Raw genomic sequence first — 21436 nt, 5'->3', positions numbered from 1 at the left:
CTTTACCGCAAGAGGCATTCATTGTGCCTGTGACTGAAGCATGCTGTGTGCTGGCAAACTTTGTGCTAAACTCTGGAATGTGTACCGCACCCTATTAGACCGATATTTGTCCCTACTTCCTTGCCCGCTTATCGCACAGGCTTCGCTGAGAATTTTCGCTCAATTTATTCTCACAAATTCCTACATTAAAGCATTTCGAAGATTGTTATATTATCCATTGCTAAACCTGAATGAAGCTATATAACTGAATAACAGAATACAATTTAATTAATCTGAGTGGTGTGCGACGGTTGAGATTATGAAATTGCGAAGTGAATAAATATATATATGTGGAAGAGTGTCAAATATTATTTTTAATTTAATTTTACTTATAATAAGAAAATAGAAATGTATTTTTTAAAGTCTGAAAAATATAATTTGAGAGTTATTTAAGCTTTTCACTCCGAGAAGCGATAACCCTTATTATTTTTTCTTTAACGGGGTCAACTATGGTGGATTTTCGAATAGAAGGAAATTAACAATAACGTTATAATAACAACAAAACGTCGTAGTTCTTTTCATTATTTAACGAGGCTATACGTCCTTTCCTTGAAAAGCCGTTTTTATGAAAAGAACGCTCCTGCCAATTAAAGGAGTGGAGCTTAATGCCTGGTTTTATGCGGTACTTTATTACGTGTAATGCTTTATTGCACACGTTCCATTGCAGTAGCTGAGGCTCGCAATGTGTAGAATCTCTTCAGCTCTAGTGATTGTTGTTGCATTATGCTTTTTTCATGATGCGCAAGAAAACGTCTGAGAGATAAAAGTTGCAATTTCTCAAGATTGTCCTGACGAAGTGTTTGAAAAATTGTTATAAATGTAGAAAAGCGATGCTCATCTAGGAAAGGAGAAAACTTCAGTGTATATGTGGGTCAACCATTTTTTAATCATCATCATATTAAAATATACGATAACAGTTCCATAGACAATATTCATTAACTAATATGTTATCATATTACTGTATAAATTTTAATATATTACTGTATTAATACATTAAATTAATATATTGATATATTTTATATTTTGATATACATTTTTATTTATACTTTAATACGTTAAAATATCTATTTTTATTATACATATAACTACTGTCGCTATATTTGTATGGAACTATTGTACGCGTGGCGATTTCTATTTCTGAAAGATAACACAAATGGACGTAAAGGACAAGCCCCATAAAATGTTTCCGGTCTTTTATGACAGACCTTATGGACCAGAAATCGCAAGAAGCTTTTAATGTAGCAATTTTCAGCTTCGACTACCATTCCTTAAGATCTAAATTTTCTCGACAATTCGCATTCTCTCTCGTTTAATATCAATCAAAAGAGATTATTGTTTTACATTTACAAAGGTTTATTTCTCATAAAACAGAACAGACATTCCAGAAGCATTCTTCTAGTTCTGCAAGATTTCTACATTCTCACGTTTCACCTTCTGCGCTTTCTAAAGTATTCCAATGTGCAGTGCTCTTTGTACTGATAAAGGCTATAACAGTAACGAAACGAGAATTTCGAGATAGTTATCTAAAAGGTAGCTCATTTGTACACGTATACTTTTTAAAAAGTTTGAAGTAATAATACTTACTATCGAAACAGATAAAAGTTGATGTGATTTATAATCAGATATTATAATAATTTTTATGCAGACAATAAAATAATATAATACCGTTTATTTTATGCGCATATGTATTAATTAATCAACATATTAATTAGAAAAGAACAGCTTTGTTTCGAAAAAGTAAAATAAAATAAATCATCTTTGCGTATATTTCTCTTTAGGAGTCAACGTTGCTTATTATATGTTATATAACCAGCTCACGTCATGTCGGCCGACTTTACATAATGGAATCGAGGCGGTTCCAGCATACAATAAATTTATCCAATAACGCCGGTTATTTTCAATCAATAGAAGTAACTTTCGAGTAGGTAAATGAAAATTACATCATAATTGCGACCTTGAAATAATAACATTACGTTACAAGAATAAAATAACGTGGGCGGAATTTTACGCGTAGTATAAAGGTATAATTATATGTATACGTGATATCTCCCAAGTTTCTTTTTATTGCGCATGTATACTTTATCACTCCAAGGTCGTAGGTTTTTTGCGAAGAAGATAAAAAGGCACCGTCACTACTTTGAGGCTCTATTAAATCTCGCGCTTCGTTTAAGCGTTGCGATTATCTTTCCTTCCGTCGCCGCCGCTGCCGCTGTCGCCTACGGGAGAATAAACCACGAAAAGAGAGAGAGAGAGAGAGAGAGAGAGAGAGGGGGGGGGGAGGGAATCTCGGACGCGTAATTACTCGCGTGCTTTTCACGCACACTCCGGCATTTGTCGACATAACTTTTTCACCCCTTGTCCATTGTCGTTCATTGGGCTTTTAGCAGTACCCTCTCTGAAATATGAGACTTTGGGATTTGTCGAAAATTCTTTCCCTTGGCAAGCAAGTGCCGTTGTTGCGGAGTCTTCGTGTAAAATTGCGCCACAAAGTTGGGTAAATCCTTCGGCTTTGATAACATAAATTCTTTGACAATGTGTTCTTCGGCTCTTGTCACAACTTTTATTAAATATCCTGCTTCAATATTCCGTATGACTTTAGTCATCGGAATACATTGTAATTTGTTATTATTCTTTTAATTCTTTTTCATTATCTAAATTATGTACCTTCCATTCTATTTTTATATTATATTTTAATTGCTGAAGAAGACTAATTGTAAGTAAAGTTGAAACGTACAATGCTTTTCATCTTATTTTTGTAAATAAATTTGTGTTTTACTTTAAACTGACATCTTATTATGCTCGTTATTGGTCTTTGACCTTTTTTTCAAGTTTTGCTTTTTAGATCGAGCGTTTAACTTTTTTTTAATTCTTTGGCTTTATTGACAAGCTTGTTTTAGCGGTCGTAATTCGTGATACGACGCAATACGGTGAATGTAATGTGTTTTAATCTTCGCCATACGACCGATCGCAAGTCCTTCTTCTACTTTTAATTCCTTTAATAGACGTATCACAGTACTCGAGCATATTATTTATGGAGCTGCAGTAGCGGTCGATAGATTCGCTTTTTCATTATTAAAAGCGTACGCTTGACAAATATTCGCAAAGCTTACGCGTGACCAGTGCGATAATTTCAGGGTCGATGAAAGTGGCAAGCGTATGCGATCGATAATCATTTAATCGGCGCCTTAATTAGAGTCTAACGAGCTTACGAATGCGTGATTTATGCTGGAGGAAGATAAATACTGGCGGGCGAAATTTAAGCGGATTTTAAAATTGCTTTACCGCGGACGCACGGTCGAAAGATTTAGCGTATGGCGCTAAAGCTAAACGAAAAGGCCAAAACTGTATACATTTGATAAGCGCGATAGGCGAAAGTGCAAACGAATGTCGCCGTTGCGCTTCACGACGAAGCCCTTTTCCGCTCGCGATGAAAACGCGAAGCAGAGATACGTAACCGATATATCAAACGAGCGTGGTCTTTGAATAATGCATGAGGGCGAGTGATGTGCGCGAGGCGGAGAGGCACATTTTCAGCACCACTGGCGTTCTCTTTTTTTTTCTGCATTCTAGCAAGATGCACGCTGTTCTGTTTCTCATTTTTGGCTCACAAACGCAATGCGATATTTTTCATGTAAATCCATTCAAATAGTAGATACGTAGGACAGAGAGAATCTTTCATTACAGCGCGCCTTCAATTCTCTAGAAACGAGTGTTTCTCGAAGGCAACTGGAGTGCCTAATAAAGAAGTTATTCTAGAGTTAAGATAGTCGATAGTCTATAGTTTGATTTATAATTCGCGCGTCAGATTTTAGGATAGAATTTTAAATGTACTCTAATGCACATTTTAAATATGTGCGTATAATATTTTTGATTCTTCAAATGCTTTTTATATTACACGGCACCGCAAAATTACAAAAGATATCTATTCTGAATTCTGACACAAATAGATTGTCTTGGGTTTTAAAATCAAACTGAAGTAGATTTATATAGTTCAATTTTAATTACTATGTTTTTTCATTAACAAGTCCACATTTTAATTTAAAGGCCGTCACAGCAGAGAATATCTCATTGTGGAGGGAAGCGATCGACCCAAAAAAAGACATCGGCATGTTACGGCGAGCAAACGTCGCGATGCTGATGCAAGCGGTACGTTCACGTATATTTACACACAAAATGATAAAAATTTAATCCAAAAGTTTTAATTATATTTATAACTAATATTTATTTATTACGCCCCGATGATTGACGAGGTGAGCTAAAACTTTTTGGACATTCGTTTACAGTTAACGTGACAAAGATTGAGGTGATGCTCGAGGAAGCACCAGACAGCATCACCGTCGGTTCCATGTCATCTGAATTGGAAGCCACCACCGAACTTAATTCAACCTTTCCCCACGGTGAGTCTAATATAACTTTATTTAATATAATCCAATTGGAATTGTAACTCTTGTATATTTCTGGTCATGCCATGTTTCACGATATTTCTTTGTCCAGCCTTGTTAAGATATAAAGATGTCCTTTTTAGCCCTGCCTTTTTTTCCTTCAAAGGACGTAATGAGAATTAATGGTAGTCTCCGAAGTCTTCTTAATTCTTCTTCTTTCATGTTATTTGTAACTGGGAAAATACGCTTTTTTACTTCTCGTTTCACTTCTCAAAAAATACAAGAAGTTGTATATTTGTTACATAATTCTCTCTTAATATACTTGATGAAGTCTTGACACGAGTTTTTATCTTATCGTTATACCCCGAAGAACAGAAAGGAAACATGATTGAAAAAAGACACGACCAAAAGTTTGATGGGATCTCTGAAACATTGATCATGAATGATATTTCAATTTGGAAGAATCCCAAGAGAGTGGTCAGGGACCCTTCATATATCGTCCGTATTTTTGTCATGAATTTTTGACACGACTCTCCTCGGTTTCGCTGTGACAAACGAAAAGAAATATGATTCGTAGGGTAAATGTATTTTTTAGGGTAAATGTTTACCTTTCGCACGTCGATTTAATTTTACTTTCATCAACCAACGGAAAGTTATTCAGAGAGGATCATTTCATATCTCACGAAATCTCCATGAAATCTACACGATCGCGACGGAATAATGGTTCCACGGTCGGTGAGTGGAATGCATTATGCTGTTAATTGAGTAAATAATTGATTATCGCAACGTGCGAAACGCGGAAATTTTCCGATATCTGAGTTTTCGCTAATCCGATACCGTTTAGGCACGTTTCACGGCCGCTAACCATTTTAGTTTTATGCAAAGCTATAAACGGGCAGCAGGTTTATACTTCATGACACTCTACAGATTTTATAAATGATTGTTGGTGACGGAAGATCGGTCGCGTAATTTTTCTGCAGGGATGAAAACGTGAAAAGAGAAAATTTATATTAATTTGGCGTACTTGATGAAATTCGCGATAAACCACTTGCGATACAATCTAACATGCTACGAGGAAAAATAAGTATTCCAAAATTCTGTAATGACGTTACGTTTTTGCAGTTACTTTAATTAAATTTTAATTTCTTAACTCTGCAAATTTTAAAAATGCATGATAACTCCTGTCACTGGAAGACAAAGAGAGGAGATTTAAAGCAGGTATAAATTATGTATAGACTGTCGTCGCGAACTACGTATATTTTCTACGTACATATAGCACGGATGCCAGCAACGAGTAGGCGAGCATTGTATAATGGAATCTGTCTAGTTCTTTTTCTCCTTCTGATTTTCTATACGATAGCCCGCGAGGTGAAGTTCTCTCTTCAGACACCGCGTTCGATCCGCGTAGGACGGCGGGATATCAATTTATCAGTTCGATCGTTTGCCATGCGAACGTGCTATGATACATCGTTAGACGGCATTGTAGGACCGCCCAACAAAGGTTTTACGTGTGACTGAACATCGAATTGTACCCCTGAGCGATATTTCCTGAGTCTATATTTTCTCGCTTGCAGCTAGCCGAACACGTTCGCGTAGTTAACTCATAGATCAAAGGATGCACAAGAGAAAATTAGGTCACATTATCGTGATGGTTGGTTTAACTTTAATCTCAGTACTAATCTATATTAATAGTGCCCACGCTGTGTATTCTTTCAACATTAATCTTTCAACACAAACTTATAACTTCCTTCGTCCCTTAGTCCATAGTTTTTACACACTCTAGCGTAAGAAACGAGAGCGGATTTAATCGGGTATTGCAGGCACAGGCGCGGTAGTGGTGCGAGCGGAGGAGGCCCTGATCGTCATTCTCGTCCTGGTCCTGTGGGTGGCTGCCATCGCTCTGTTTTTCAATCGATGGGGCAAGATCCGCATGCTCGAGCCGTATCAGCCGAAATTTCAGCAACAGCACAGACAAAGCTGCACCACCATAATCGACCCAAACCCCCTTCAGGTAAGTGCATTCGTGCCGCGCGCTCGCTCTCATCTCCGAGTGAACTCTCTTATTCCGCATGGGTAGTTGGCACAGAGAATGTCTGTACACAGTTGTTGGAACACGTCAAATTGCATCGTCGGATTAGCATAATGCACATTATCCGCACAAATGTGTGACGTAAACAGCTCTGTATGTCAGACTATGTTCTACATGACGCCGAATTGATTATGTATCTGTATATGTATCTAGAGATGTTAATCATTAATTCTTGCGACTAATGGGTAATCAGATAAAAGTAAATTAACGGTTTTCATTTATTTGGGAGGCATTGATTGCACACATTGCTTGATAAAGTTTGCAAGGTAATTAACGGAATTGAATTCGCTCTATAGCAAAGAATTTTAGGATTATTATTACGGTTGACTTGATATTTTCCCTTAAATTTCATGAATTTAATATAATTTTGTGTAACGTATCGTCATCATTGTGTATTTAATTAAATTAAATAATTCGCGAAGTTTCTTCGTGGCGCGTAAATTAATGCATTTTGCGGAACACAAATATCGCAGTTATACATGTATATATAGCGAAGTGGAAATTAAATTTCCCGATATATACATCATGTAGCGACGCCGAGATTCTGATTATTTTCCATTTAATTACCAAAATAACGGCGAGCATTACGGCACACGGCTGGAGGGCAAACTCGGTATGTTAAACCGCCGTTAAAGGAGATTTGCAAACTCGTGAAACCGGTGTAATAACTACCGTAAACCTATCCAAGATACTGAGCCGGTTAAACGCAATGTAAGTGTCCTAATACTTTATTGCTCAATTAAAGAAAGGGTAAATGTCAAGGTCCTAATAACGTTTGCTTTGGAAGAAATACCGTAAACTTTAGAAGAAATACTGTAAATTTTTAATTTAAGCACAAAATACTTTATCTCTTTCTTAATGAAATTTACAGCCTAGTAAATACACGCGTATATAATGTGTCGTATATTATGGCATTGCAAGCAATAACTTGCACGTGAACGCTACCGGCGCGAGCTCACGCGAAAAATAATGTATTTTTCATACGCCACGCGGGTCACGTAGACGTCAACCTTCTTGCTTCTACACGGATTTTACGTATAGGTTCATAAATTCACTCGTATCTTTCACCGGATTCTTATGGAAATTCAGCTTCAGCTTCCAAATCGGGCCATTCTTAGAAATCGAACCGGTCTGGAGTACCGCAGATCGTGTAAATTCTGCGTCGCATAAAAAAATATCAATTACAAGCAGCTTAAAAAGAAGAATTTAAAGAAATTGGGATTAATTTTAAAATATCATCTTTTACTCCTTGATTAAGTTAACTTTCTCTTAGAAGAGTGTTAAATAAATTTCTGCGCAAAGATACTCGATCGGCGGCTCTCTGAATCGAGGGAGTGCATATCTAGTAAGTCAAACATATCCAGTAAGTTAAACCGTCGATATCTCCATATTCGTTCTATATTCCAAATGCGCGCTTCGGGAGTTCCTAAATCTTGTAGCGCCCATTAAACTGCCAAACGCATTTATGTAACGGCTTATTTATGATTTATAGATAAATGCAAAATAAACGAGAGGATTTACTGCTGCGTGTTTGTTATAAATTGACCCTCGAATAGTACCATGCCAGAGCGGGCGCTTCTCATCGCGTTCGGACGCGGATAACATATGTTCCGTAACCGGCCCCGTTCCAGACAGATCATATATACTTCACGATTTCGTTATAATATATTTAAAGGGAAAATACGCGCGAACATGAGGCAATTTATCATTTATTATGTCATAAAATGCCCTGGGACTGCTTGATCCTCGCAGGTCGTTTAGCTTAATGGATATCCACGTTTAGTAGGTAATACATAAGTTCCAGACCGAACCGCCTTGATTTCTGAACATGGTTCTTTCCGAAGCAAAAACATATCAGCGATTTTATCCGATAAAATATATTTGCTTTATCCGCAATGAAAATGCATAAATAATACCTAATAAATTAAAGCGAGAGAATTCACTGCGCGGATCATCTTTCATTTATATTAGAATTAACGTTGTAATTCCATAGAGAGAGATTTTACATAACGAATATAGATGTGCTGAATTTGCGTGCCAATTTTTTTTTCCACGATATCGTTGCATTGACGCGTTTTATTATTCATGCGGTACGGCTTAGAAAAAAATTGGTTCGAGCGAACAACGCACTGCGTCTGGAATCGACCTTTTATCGGTTTTAGGATGCCCCGAATATTTCACGATGTCAATCGCATATATTGGCACCGGATTTACCGGTACAAAGGAATACAAATCACGACGCGAATGGGAAATATCCGAAATGGGTGCTCAACAACGGAGTTTACAGAAGCCCGATCATTTCGTCGCATATCGGCTGAGGTTTTTACGAACTCGCTATTCGTTATTTTATTCCGTGTAAAATTTTGCCTTCCGATATATTCCGATTGATATTGTATTTTTCTATCGCGTCAATTTATCGCGCTGGCGAATAAAAGCGGTAAAATAATCCTGGGTTTTGTATAAACATGATATAAAAGGTATATTAAATGTTTTTGTTGTAACAGAAGATTTTTGCTTCTGCACGTACAGACAGGGGGATGCATGTGCATGGGATGGACGTTACACGGGCATACGTTCCGCGTCCATGAGCTTCGAGCAATTACTTTTAGATAGGAATCACCGTTTGCCAATATGTATTTCTGCGTCCATGGTAATTCAATCGCGGAAACGTTCGATTGCATTGCCGTTTACCACGTCAGAAACATGCCGACCTCGATTTTATCGAATCGGACAAATCGCGTATCTTAAAATTGTGCACCAACGGTCTGCGAGGACGATATTCGAGAGAAGCTGGCTCAAGACTATATTTTTTTGCTGAGTTTGAAAAAAAGTATATAAACTTCACGCAACATTATTAGGCTACTAAGACCCAGTTCGGACCACAAATGACATTTTTCTGTCTAATTGATACTATATTTTTAATTTGTGGATATACACAGTTGAATCAAAATATTAATTTAGGCTAAACTCGGATAAGATGGCCATAGAGGAAAGATAAAGAGCGAAAGATATATAAAGATATAAATTATAAATTAACTTGTATCTTTGACGTCATGCAAGGAAAATTGATATTAACAACGTTCATGCTCATTGGTGACGCGCAGCGAGTCGCAGAGGGTTCTTTAATGAAACTAAATGAACACTTTTCTCAGAATACTTGGCTTTCTATTTAACTATCCCGACTCGCAAACCATCATCCTGAATGTCCTTGATTAGTGAGACTTCGTTTCAACGTAATTACTCGAGGTACACTCGAATTGTCGAATGTCGGATCGTCGGATTTCAAGACCAGTCTCTGAAGTCTCGTTTACTACGGGATTCGGATACCAGTTCGAAGTGTGTCCCGCGAGGATCTTCCAAATATTCGATTCAACATCCTGAGAGGAGAATCGATCGTTCATTTGCAATACCGGCTGCGAATGGATTTACTATTGTTCTCTAAATTGTTCGAGTGAGTATTTGGTGAGGTTCCAGAGGATTACAATCTACGGTTTAGAGGCTCTAGAGCTTCTAGAGGAAAGTTCGTGTCGTGTACACATAGTCTGGCATATTAACACCACTGCTGACTGCCTATCATGCATATTCCGCTCTGTGCAAACGAATATCTTCCCACTGATCAAGTAGATTCCAGAATATATCCATACTTAAACCTACGAGTCTTGGATCTACATATTTGCGCGTTTATATATTCATAAATCTTTGAATTATCGCAAAGTATAATTTACGAACAAAAACGGAGAACTTGAATTGCCAGTGAATAATTAACAATTAGCAAAGGTATTAGGATCGACCCAACTGGCAAATTTTATTGTTCACAAAACGCTACGTTTCGACTGCAGATTTCGGTCTTTTTCAAGCGTATAGAAACAACTAACAAATATTATGTGAGTTGTTTCTATACGCTTGAAAAGGACCGAAATCTGCGGTCGAAACGTAGCGTTTTGTGAACAATAAAATTTGCCAGTTGGGTCGATCATAATACCTTTGCTAATTGTATAATTTACATTTCCACCTGATTCGTAAAGTCGCAAAAATACATTGTATTTATACAGTAAATTAATATGTTACTGATTGATACGTATCTTAAAGTTTTTGGATCTTAACATTAAACAATATTTCGTTATACCGAGGTCTCCAATCTGTATAAGATGCGCTGATTATGCTAATGTTTGCGAATAACGGCGTGATATTACATGCAATATTCAGGACAGTATAATAAAGCGGTATGCCGAACTGTACATCTGCGCACGAAACCTGCAATTTGTCATTCCGAGTACGCGAGTGGTGCGCTGCGTGGAGTTACATCGTTCCATCAAAGCTTTAAAGCACTGTCGTGCTGTATATTACACGCACTTTCGTTTGGGAGATATTATCCCATCTTGTTCCCGACGTATGTATACCTACGTGTTCCCAGATCCGTAATCCGATGCAGCCGCGTTAAGCGATCTCGCTGTCTCGCGCAACTTTCGTGATTGATGAGGAAGCTGCGGGGAATAAGCCATCGAAGGGAGCTTGCAACGACTTTCGATCATACGAGCGAATTAATTTTTCGTTGAAATATTTCCCCGTACAATATCTGCTAAAGAAGACGATGAAATATATCGTTAATATACAAAATAAACAGAGCGCACAATACGACATTTTATTTAATCGTGTTATATTGCGATAAATGTCATGTAATAATTATTCCATAATTATTATCAGCGGCATTCTGTTTGCTTGTACATTGACTCTATATAAATAGCAATAATCGAAAATCACGCGCAACGTTAATAATGGACGAACGGCCTGTCCGAGTCAGATAAATTGTGGAAGATATTTAGCGAATCTCGATGTGTTCTCGGGGCTCTTCATCTCGATCGGACATCCCGTACATGCCCGAACGTCGAACATTTTCCGATAATTAGGATCGTGGGAATTTATATACCTAGCATCTCCAGTCGTATAATTCAGGAGCTGAGTAATTATTTCCGCAATCTCTCTCTCTCTTTCTCTCTCTCATTTTGCTGAAGATAAAAACGGTTACAGATACAAATCGTAGAAGAAAAATTCCGTCTTTCCGCTTAAAAAATTGCAAGATGAAAAACTCCGTCTCGCTATCTCCGTCGTTTAGCCGCGCTATGATATTTTATCGGCATATTTGATTCTGCTTGTCTAATATGCTCTGCATTACTCTCACAGCGGAGGATCACGAAGGACCGTAAATTGAATAGAGCATAGGCGGAGTACGCGTCTCCAATCGCTTTTGCATAATACATGTAAATGCAGCATCATCCTTGCCCTTTCAGCGAAACTCGCGACACCCGTAATCTCGGGAGATGCAGCACCCGCCGCGTCTTATAAAATCCAACGCGATAGCGACTTACGCCCGGCATCCGTGCATGATAACGTATATACCCGCGGCCCGCAATGAAAATCGCGCGAACGCGAGCAAGCGCAAGCGTGTGCGTGTGTGTCGCATACCAGAGTTCTCCATTGCAGCTTTTCAGCCGCATAGTTTAGCGAGCTACCGGCGGTATGGCGCGGCATTATAAACCCAAAACTCTTTTAAGATGTCCTATTTACGTTCCACGAGGAAATCTTGTAACGCAATCTCTTCCCCTTGATTATAATAGAATTCAACAGAATGGCGTTATAACCCAATTTTGGCCTTGCACGAAGAAACTTCGATCGCGTTGGGAAACTTCATTTATGGAGGGACAATATTATCTCGGCTGGCCGCGAGGCTTTTATAAAACAAAATTCTCTCGTTATCACAACAATACTGTCATGGCCATTAAACCGTCATCGCGTCTACTAGAAAATCATGTCAACGTGTCCGACATATACACGCGCCCGTATATCAGGTCACGTCCGCCCAACACATCTCCATCAGAGAAACAACGCAGTCACGTAGCCCGTTATACATCTCCGGTCTAAATGTTTCTATGAGAGCGCCATCATAGCTTTCCTATCATTTATTGGCTACAGATATATGTGCAGGTCATTCGAGAGAAACGTGTTCCAATCCATCATTTATTAGCTACAGACATTCGTGTACAGATCATTCGAGAGGATCGTGTTTCACCCCAAAAAAATCACCAATTTTTAGCATGTCGCTTAAAAGAGATGGATTTATTCGTAATAATGGATCTGACTCATTCAGGGTACACACAATTTCGAGTTGCGTACTTATGGCACTTACAATTAATCGTACGATGTCGCTTAATCGTAATGTCAATAGCGCGTTTGATTGTCGAGGATATTTATCACCGCATCATTATCAGTGATTAACAGCGATATCATATTCAACGACTATCATGTTTCGGCATTATAGCCGCGTATATATATTTTTAGTCGTATCGCACATAAAATCGATAAAAAGATTTCAGCTTTATGTTCGCGTTGCACATTTGTCAGACTGCCGTTTTAAATATAACTCGCCGCTGATTTACATCAGCGTCGTAAACCGTGTCCCGAGATCGCGCGGCGCCAAACAGATCCGTCAGGATTCGCCGGGACTTTTCCTCTTGTGTTCGCAGCCCCGGAGCTACTCGAAGTTCAACATCCACTGCATGGAGCATCCGGTGAGCTGCGTGTCGGCCGCGGCCGGGCCGGCTGCCAGGCTGCGCCAGAACAGCGTGTTCGTGGGCTCGAGCACGTCACTGCTGCCGACCAACCAAGAGACGCCCAGGCGAACCAAGAGCGCGTTCGATCTGCAGTCGCTGGTGCACGCGGAGGGCGCCGGGTCGCAGAACGATGAGGAGCGCGACGGTGACACGCTGAGGACCCTCAGGTCCATCGGCGAGTCGTCGCGGCTGCTGCAGCAGCGGGAGCGCCGGCCCAGTACCTATCTGTTCGACCGTATGGACGTCCTGGCGAGGCCGACGCTGCAGCGGGAGCGCGGCATGAGTATCTGTCACTTCGACAGGACGGACGTCCTGGCCAGGCCGCTGCAGAGGGACCGCGGCATGAGTATCTGTCACTTCGACAGGACGGACGTTCTGGCCAGGCCGCTGCAGAGGGACCGCGGCATGAGCATCTGCCACTTCGACCGGACGGACGTCCTGGCGAGACCGTCGTTGCAGCGCGATCGCGGCATGAGTATCAGCCCCTTCGACCGGACGGACGTCCTGGCGAGACCGGCGTTGCAGCGCGATCGTGGCATGAGTATCTGTCACTTCGACAGAATGGACGTGCTGGCGAGGCCCACGTTTCCGCCCGGCAAGTCCCTGCTGCGGGAGAGACGCGTCAGCGTGTGCAACTTCCTGGAGAGGGACGAGGAGTCGCCGGGCAGCAGGAGTTCCCTGCAAACGGACAAGCGGTTGAGCGTCAGTAACGTCGACAGAATCGAGACTCTCGGGAAATCGTCGTCGCGCCGAGACCTACGCGCCAGCGCCAATAACGTGGACACCCGGCAGGACGTAACGTTGGTGAAATGCATCACGATCAGAGAGAGAAACAACTCCGTGCATCACATCGATCGTCCATCCTGCAGCAAAACGTCCGACGTCGTGCTCGGATACAAAGCGACGTGCGTTTAATCGGCCGCTTCTTCCGGAGGCTGAAGAGAACGCGCGAAGACGACGACGACGACGACGACGACGACGTTGATTCCGTGATCGATGGTCCAGTTGGTCTGCCTTGGACGAAATACGGCTGTGAAATCCTTTCGTAATCGCTTTTGCTTCGATGCCAGCACATCCTTTATCGCTTATATTTCTTGTATTTTTTTATGGATTCTCCTGAAAAAAAATATCACAGCCCTGAGCACCTTATCGAATGGCCCTTATCGAATGCCCCGTCGATGCAGACTGCGATAACTAATCGCTGCATTTCGAACGTTATGCGGTTTCGAAATGACGACTCGCCCTCTCTTTGCGCCATAAACGTCGCTTTTCGATCTCGCTCGCTCGCTTCGCACACAGATGGAGAACGGTCTAGTTCTCTCAGTCAGAGAAATATTTCGCACCCATTTCCTGCACATGCGAAATTACGTGCGCGTCGGGTCTTTCCAGGTACTCTCCAGAAATTAAAGGCGTGTCGCGTGGCCATGCAAACAGGAGGGCGGACGTTGAGGATCGTTTTTCAGTTACTCTTTTTCTTTTGTTATTTTTTCTTCCTTTTTTCCCGCGGGCTAAATGTAATAACGAAATTACCTACCGCGCCCTCGATTCGGTCGGCCTTATGAATGATACATGACGGGCATTTCGACGAATTCGCCCAGGGAAATTACGTTCGTTGAATTTCCCTTCGTTACTCGACGATTCGTCGTTAATGGTATATTCGAGAGTTTCGCTAGCCGAACAATGAAACCGTAGAACGCAACTGATATATTGCGAACACAGCCGCGTCAGTAAACCGAATAAATACGGCGGGAGAGCCGCGATTGCGAGCATTGGTAAATGGTTTCATTGATGCGTTTATTCGGGCGGCCCGGAATTTTTAATTAACATCCTTGATCGCGGGGGTCTGACGAGTGGGCGGCGTATAATCAGTCCTACGGAAAAGGAATCGATCGACCAACTGCATTCACTCCTATCCAATTGTGGTCTTTCTCTCTCTTTCTCTCTCTCTCTCTCTCTCTCTCTCTCTCTCTTTCTGTCTTTTACTAACATAGCCATAATTATAGACGGAGACTTTTTCTCCTCTTTCTCCTCTTCCTCTCGGACTGCAATCCGTTGTAGGGAGCGAATCGTAGAAATTACTCTATTCTTCGGAGAGATGAGGTCTCGCGTAGCATCTCCTCTTCTTGTAAACGTACGGGCTCTCGCAAATTGTCTGCACACACAAGGCAGCGTAAATCATTTAATTAAACGCAACGGCGCGTTCACCAAGCGCGTTCGATCGTTCGATCTGTAAAACCTGTCAACGCCATCAGCATAAGGAAAAGAACGGCACATGCTCTCAGGGATTATTATTTAAAATCTTCACTCGTGAAAAACAGTCTTTGTCGCTCTAATATAGTCCATCGAATATGCATTTATTTTTTGCATTTCAATTAAACGTTACAGAGCCTATTAATTTAGCTAATGTTGAACGGATTGATATCGAATGTATCGGTCGGATCGTTAATTGAGCTTTGTGGTCGGCCAATGTATACGAAACACGATACGTAGTCAGCGCAAAAACGACCGTACGTTTACATTTAACGATCGTAACGGTCATTAAAATTTCATTATCGCATAATGGGTTTGATTGCGCTTCTAGTTTTGGCGAGCACGTCATAATTCTACGCGATTAATGCTGTCGTAAAGTACAAAAACGTTCAAAGCATATACTATTCTAAAGTCACAGACAGAAACTATAATAATATTCGCCGTCATATCCACGAATATATCCGTAACGATATAACGAAATAATCACCTATTTTGAATAATTAATAGATTTACATGGTACATTATACATACATATACGGGAACTAAATGTCAGATATTTTCGGAGAGCCTACATATTTTTATCTGTTGGGATAAGACAAGCAGTTACTATTGAGATTATTCTTAGTATCTATAGTTCCTTCGACATTGGAAGGTGATGTATGAAGCGCGACTTACTGGGTTCGGTGCTAGAGAGCTCTTACCGAGATTCGTAGATTGTACACGTGTTTGTAGAGCACGAAATTAAAGAGATGATCTCATTGAGCCGTCGGTACATTATCGGCTTTTAATTTGAAAGTTCACGCTAAGAGATAATTAAAAGCGAGAACTGAAAAACAGAGATGTTAACTGGATAACTCTCAATGCGAACATCTCTCAATTTATTAAAGACCCCTGTCTGCTGTTTTGATGCTTTAATTAAATGTGCAACGAAAGTCACCATGCAAAAAGCGAGAAATCAACACAGTTTTAATCCTATGCAGCGGAAAGCGGCCTTCAATAAAACCAAATATTACCGTGAAATTTTCTCGCGTGCATTTATATAAAAGCGGGAGTGCGAATCTCTTTGCCGACGAGATTATCATTTTATTTTTCCCTTCTGACGTAATTGTATTACTATATGTAATTAAAGCGCTCGGCTCAATAATACATATTAATCTACGCGAAAAACGTACCTCGTCTACAGTAGTCAATACATTATTGTTCCAAACTATCATGACTGTTAAATAACATAAATATGTGATCTTCTTTCTTTCATGTAAAATAAAATACTATTTCTCGCGATCAGAATCCCTGTTATCTCTATTATGGAAATTGTAAACTTTATGGAAGTATTAAATGCAGTTATAGCTCGTGATCCCTCAGATCAAAATTCATTAACAAGGGGACCTTCTCTTAATTAGCCGAGAATATCGTAGAGTAATTATATATATACGTATATAGACACATTCAGACCAAATGTAAGCTTTAAATTTTAAGACTATAAAATATTAATAGTAAAGACTACTCATATAGATTACGCGTTAACTTTCATGGACTTCATATCTCAAACGTTCGTACTTTCGACGATTCAGACTGTTTCAATCAAAAAAATTCGAGAATTCTAAAAAGTACGCGTATTTTTTCATGGATGTCCGATAAATATTTGTGACACGGGATTTATGTACACCTCTCTTTTTTTTTGCATAAGAACGAAGCGTTGTGAAAATAACGCGTTGCATATTATATTTTGTTGTGAATACTCGTTCAATCCCATATTTATTTAAAAAATATATAGAAATTGCCAAATGATTTAGTAATGAAAGTATTGTTGAAGAGTGCATTTACTCCGGAAAATTCTTGCAGTTTTTTTGTAAATCTTTACGAAAACATCGGGACATTTTTATAACAGATTTTCTGTTATATTTATTGGTTGCGAAGAATTTGAAGTGTTTGAAGAGGAGTACAATATCAAAGAACTATATATGAGTAAGAATAATAATGTTAGACTTATGGGATATGATTTAAAAGTATGATGTATGGTTAAAAAGATTGGATCACTATAAACAATTTGCGAAGTGGACAAATTGTTTAGATAAGGAGCGTTTATTAAACGAGTTAATGCTAATAAATTGTATACCTTATTATAACATATATATTTAATTATTTATATTTTAAGGAGTTTGTTATTTATATAATTGTAAAACTCCGATTAATCAACTGACGTTAACCGACTTTGATTTCTTAATAATTTATCATTGTGTGCGTTGGTTCGAGTAATTTTTCTAGTCGTATAACCATGTGTATATAGAAGATAATTTTGTGAACATGTTAGCGAATGATTTTTTTACAATAAATATTATTTGAAATGATATTGCAATGAATGCTTTTATTCATATAGAGAATATTTATTTTTAATAGAGAATATTTTATTTAATAAAAGCTCATAAAAGTTTTTTGTGTATCGTTATTATGACGATATTTGAACGTCAATCGCCCTAGTAAATTAATTCCATATGTTATCCTATCTCTATTGTTGTTTTTAAGAGGAACGAAACGACACACCAGAAAAATGAGCCCGTTCTTTCGCGAACTCGAGAGAAGATTGCGCAACGGCTACCGCGGCTACGACAAAGTGCAATAGCGGCGAGCGAAATCCACGGGGCTTCGCGAAATCAGTGGCTCTTTCGCTAACCGGAAATTTTCGTAAAAGCCTTCTATTTCAGAATATCCTGAGCCGTATTGCACTCTTTATTGTACGATGATTATCGCACGTGATGAGACTCGTTATCCTTGAACCTCTCGATTTTTAAAGAGGCACGTCCCAAGTAAGTATCTTCCGCTTCGGGAGCCTTCTCATCCAACTTCTTAAAATTTAAAATTCAAGAACTCAGGGATATTCTTGCTTCCACTACATTTAACAGTTCCACTCGTATTTAATAGGTTTTATAGTCTTCTGTAATTTATTTAGTTTTAATAATTTATATATTTTTATCAAGTAATTGCAGGCTATTTATTTCAAACTGTTATATTTATTTGTTATTTGTCTTCTTTCATATTTTAATCTATATATAATGCAAGTTGATTGTCATCTCTGTCAGCTGTTTCTCCATAATATACTTACCATGATATTTTGGTATTGATCGGACGTCAACGCATTGGATTACCTTTATAATCACGCTAAACTGCTTGAGCGCGAAGGAAACAAGCATCTCAAACTGTTTAATATGATCAATATTATCGACTAAACGTCAGTATCTCTAAACTACGCATAGAACATCGGTGTTTTTTCATATCTTTAATTTGTCATACCTTTTCTGGATTCTCTTGCGAAATATCCTCTTATTATTGTGCTATTATGCGTGAAAAAAAATATGATTCACCAGCGCTATCTACGAAACCTTTATTTTTGTTACTTCCGTGCGATTCAGTGATTATGCTCTTTATGGCAGACATCAACATATATAAGTATATACAAATATAGGCTGTAAGAGCAAATATTGGCTATTAAGACCGGACTTCTTAAACGTAAGGTTGTCAGGAGTGCGAGGGGATATTTCTCCTGGAGGGGTAGGAAATTGAGAGAAGCCAAGAGCGTCGTATAGTGTGCTTTCATGAATAAATATATTTCACATAAAGAACTGTTAACAGCCGAAACACACTTGGACGCAATCAAGTGATCGATCGCGAAAGACGAGCAAATACCAATGCTTTGATCGAATAAAAGTCTCGAAAAGTCCACTGTATTACGAGCAAAATCGAACGAACAGCGACTCGGACCACAGACTACCGTTACGTAGAATCTGATCAAAGCATTGGTATCTGCTCGCCTTTGGGAACCGATCACTTGATTGCGTCCAAGTGTGTTTCGGGTGTTAACAGTCCTTTGTATGAAATATATTTATTCGTGAAAGGACACTATATAACGCTCTTGGCTTCTCTTAATTTCCTACCCTTCCAGGAATATCCCCAACACTCTCCATTAGATCGTCTTACTGATAAGAAGTCTATATCGTTTTACTGTTAAGAAACGTCTTGACTGCTTCATTCTTAAGTGGGTATTCTAGTTTGAAAGGTCGTATTTTGTAGGGAAAAGGAATTTTTTGTAGGGCAACGAAAAAAGCGAATAACGTTAAACTTTATATGTTCTTTTATATCGATGTATATATATCGGTCATATATATGTTTATGCAAACATTAAAATTATATAAATATTAAAGATGCATTTATTACATTTTGCCAAGTTTTGTTTCATTTATTTATTTTTTACTGTTAGTACTTAGTTTTATCTGTTACATCATAAAGATTAATATATTTCTGTTTTTATTACTACCATCTAAAGTTTTCTCATTATAATAATGACGCATACGGTTTGAGTACATTTCTAGAGTCACTTTTTCTGAAAATCTTATTTATTTATCTCAGGAAATTTTATAAATATTTCACATTCCGCGCTTAGCAAGATGACACAGACTGATAATAACCGCCGTGTTATTAGTTAACATTTTCGCGGAAATTCCTTCTTATCAAGCAAGCGCTTAAAAATTTATAATCTAAGTAATAGCTGATAAAATCTTTGCATATTTAAAAAGTGCAGTAGCTTACATTCCCTATTTTGTCTCATATGCTAAGATTGCTTAATTAAAAATTTTTGTATAAATTATTTTTATTATCCTCAAGAATATTATTAACAAAAAATTCTATCTTGTTTTCACGGAAGAAGTATTATTTCGTACATTATTAACTTTTTGGCAGTCACTATGTGAAGCTATTTTAGATTTTTAACGAATGGGTCAATCATGGGACTTCCATGTGCCTCGAATCGCACGTGACTCAGGAAGGATCGAGGGATCGCGTGGGCTTAACATCCTGAGCCAGCATTGGCACGTTCTACTTAAGATTGTTGCTTTTGCTCATCGGACTTGGACGAACCTGAAACTAGGGCAACTATTTCGCCATCGTGGTTTGCCTCTCCAGTCAGAGGGAGTGAGGGAATAAAACGAAGTACCTAGGCGAAGGCAGGTGAACTTGGAAGATTTTGAGATGAGGGGCTCATGGAGAAATGCGGCAACAGTCCGCTGGCAGCTATCAAAAGTTTCATGGAAACATTTGCGACCACGACACAAAACTGCGACTACAAAGAAGGTGTCCCAGAAGATTCCACTTCCTGGAAGGTAAGTCAGCGTTTTTGCTAAATGTGGTGCATTTTATTAACTTTGAAAACTTTCGACAGAATTAGTAGAAAGAACAGAAACTAGAAAATACGTAAACTTCTCAGTTTTTTCTTAGTTGTATTACGATTGATTGTCAGCATATAAAATATAAATATCTATATTTCTAATATTGTTTCATAGCTGTTTTAGTATAGATGCATCATAATTAAAATTTTGAAAATTTTATTTTTTTTCTTGGAATTATTATTCTTTCATTTCTAAGGATCTTTTGACCTTCAATTATTTTTATAATACGCAGGTGCAGATATCAAGTTTTTGTTGCTACAACAGATATTATGCAGTTATGTAATATCTTGTGTAGCAGCTACTCGTGATTTACATGTGAAACAAATTTTATTCATATACCTCTACATGCAATCTTGTAATTTGAATAATTCAATGCAGTCAAATGACAATGAAACTGAAATAAGCATAACGAGAGGCTCGTAAAATTTGTGTCGCCGTAAATAAATGTTACACCGTAAAATGGGCTCCGTTTATTAATCCGAAGTCCTCCGGGCTGTATTACGCAATTAGACGAGTTAGTGGGGATGAGAGAGGTATACAATTCTAAGGCTCTGTTTTTGACAATGAAATAGATATGATTTATGAAGGTCGAGCGTTACGACGACGCGGACGCGGCGGTGACAGTGACGATGAAGTGCCCTCCTTTTAAAGATTATTGAGGATGATTCGATTCAAGGACACGACGTTCCACCTTGACATCATTTCACATCCGATAGTACGAGGGTTAAATATATTGCTTCCGATATGTTATGTGTAATATCGTGAGATATTTCACAGACCGACAAAACCATACAATTGTTTGCTATATTCATCTCAGTTCTATCTTTTATATTTCCCTGAGATTCTTTAAGA

General features: G+C 38.8%; 1 protein-coding gene across 2 annotated transcripts in view; it reads left to right on the top strand.

Annotated features, from left to right (window-relative positions):
- LOC139815669 (uncharacterized) overlaps positions 1-17800 on the top strand; it is a 28814-nt gene extending 11014 nt beyond the window's left edge. For both annotated transcript variants that reach the window (XM_071782735.1, XM_071782734.1), the window contains exons 2-5: positions 4084-4185; positions 4323-4436; positions 6242-6432; positions 13032-17800. In XM_071782735.1, the coding sequence (XP_071638836.1) occupies positions 4346-4436; positions 6242-6432; positions 13032-14033 (1284 nt within the window). In that variant the 5' untranslated portion in view covers positions 4084-4185; positions 4323-4345 and the 3' untranslated portion in view covers positions 14034-17800. The remainder of the gene's footprint in view (positions 1-4083; positions 4186-4322; positions 4437-6241; positions 6433-13031) is intronic.
- The last annotated feature ends 3636 nt before the right edge of the window (positions 17801-21436 follow it).

The sequence above is a fragment of the Temnothorax longispinosus genome, chromosome 7, assembly GCF_030848805.1.
Source record: "Temnothorax longispinosus isolate EJ_2023e chromosome 7, Tlon_JGU_v1, whole genome shotgun sequence".
NCBI classification, from domain to species: Eukaryota; Metazoa; Arthropoda; class Insecta; order Hymenoptera; family Formicidae; genus Temnothorax; species Temnothorax longispinosus.
Note: the sequence above shows the minus strand (reverse complement) of the source record. Positions and strands in the feature narration are given on the sequence as shown.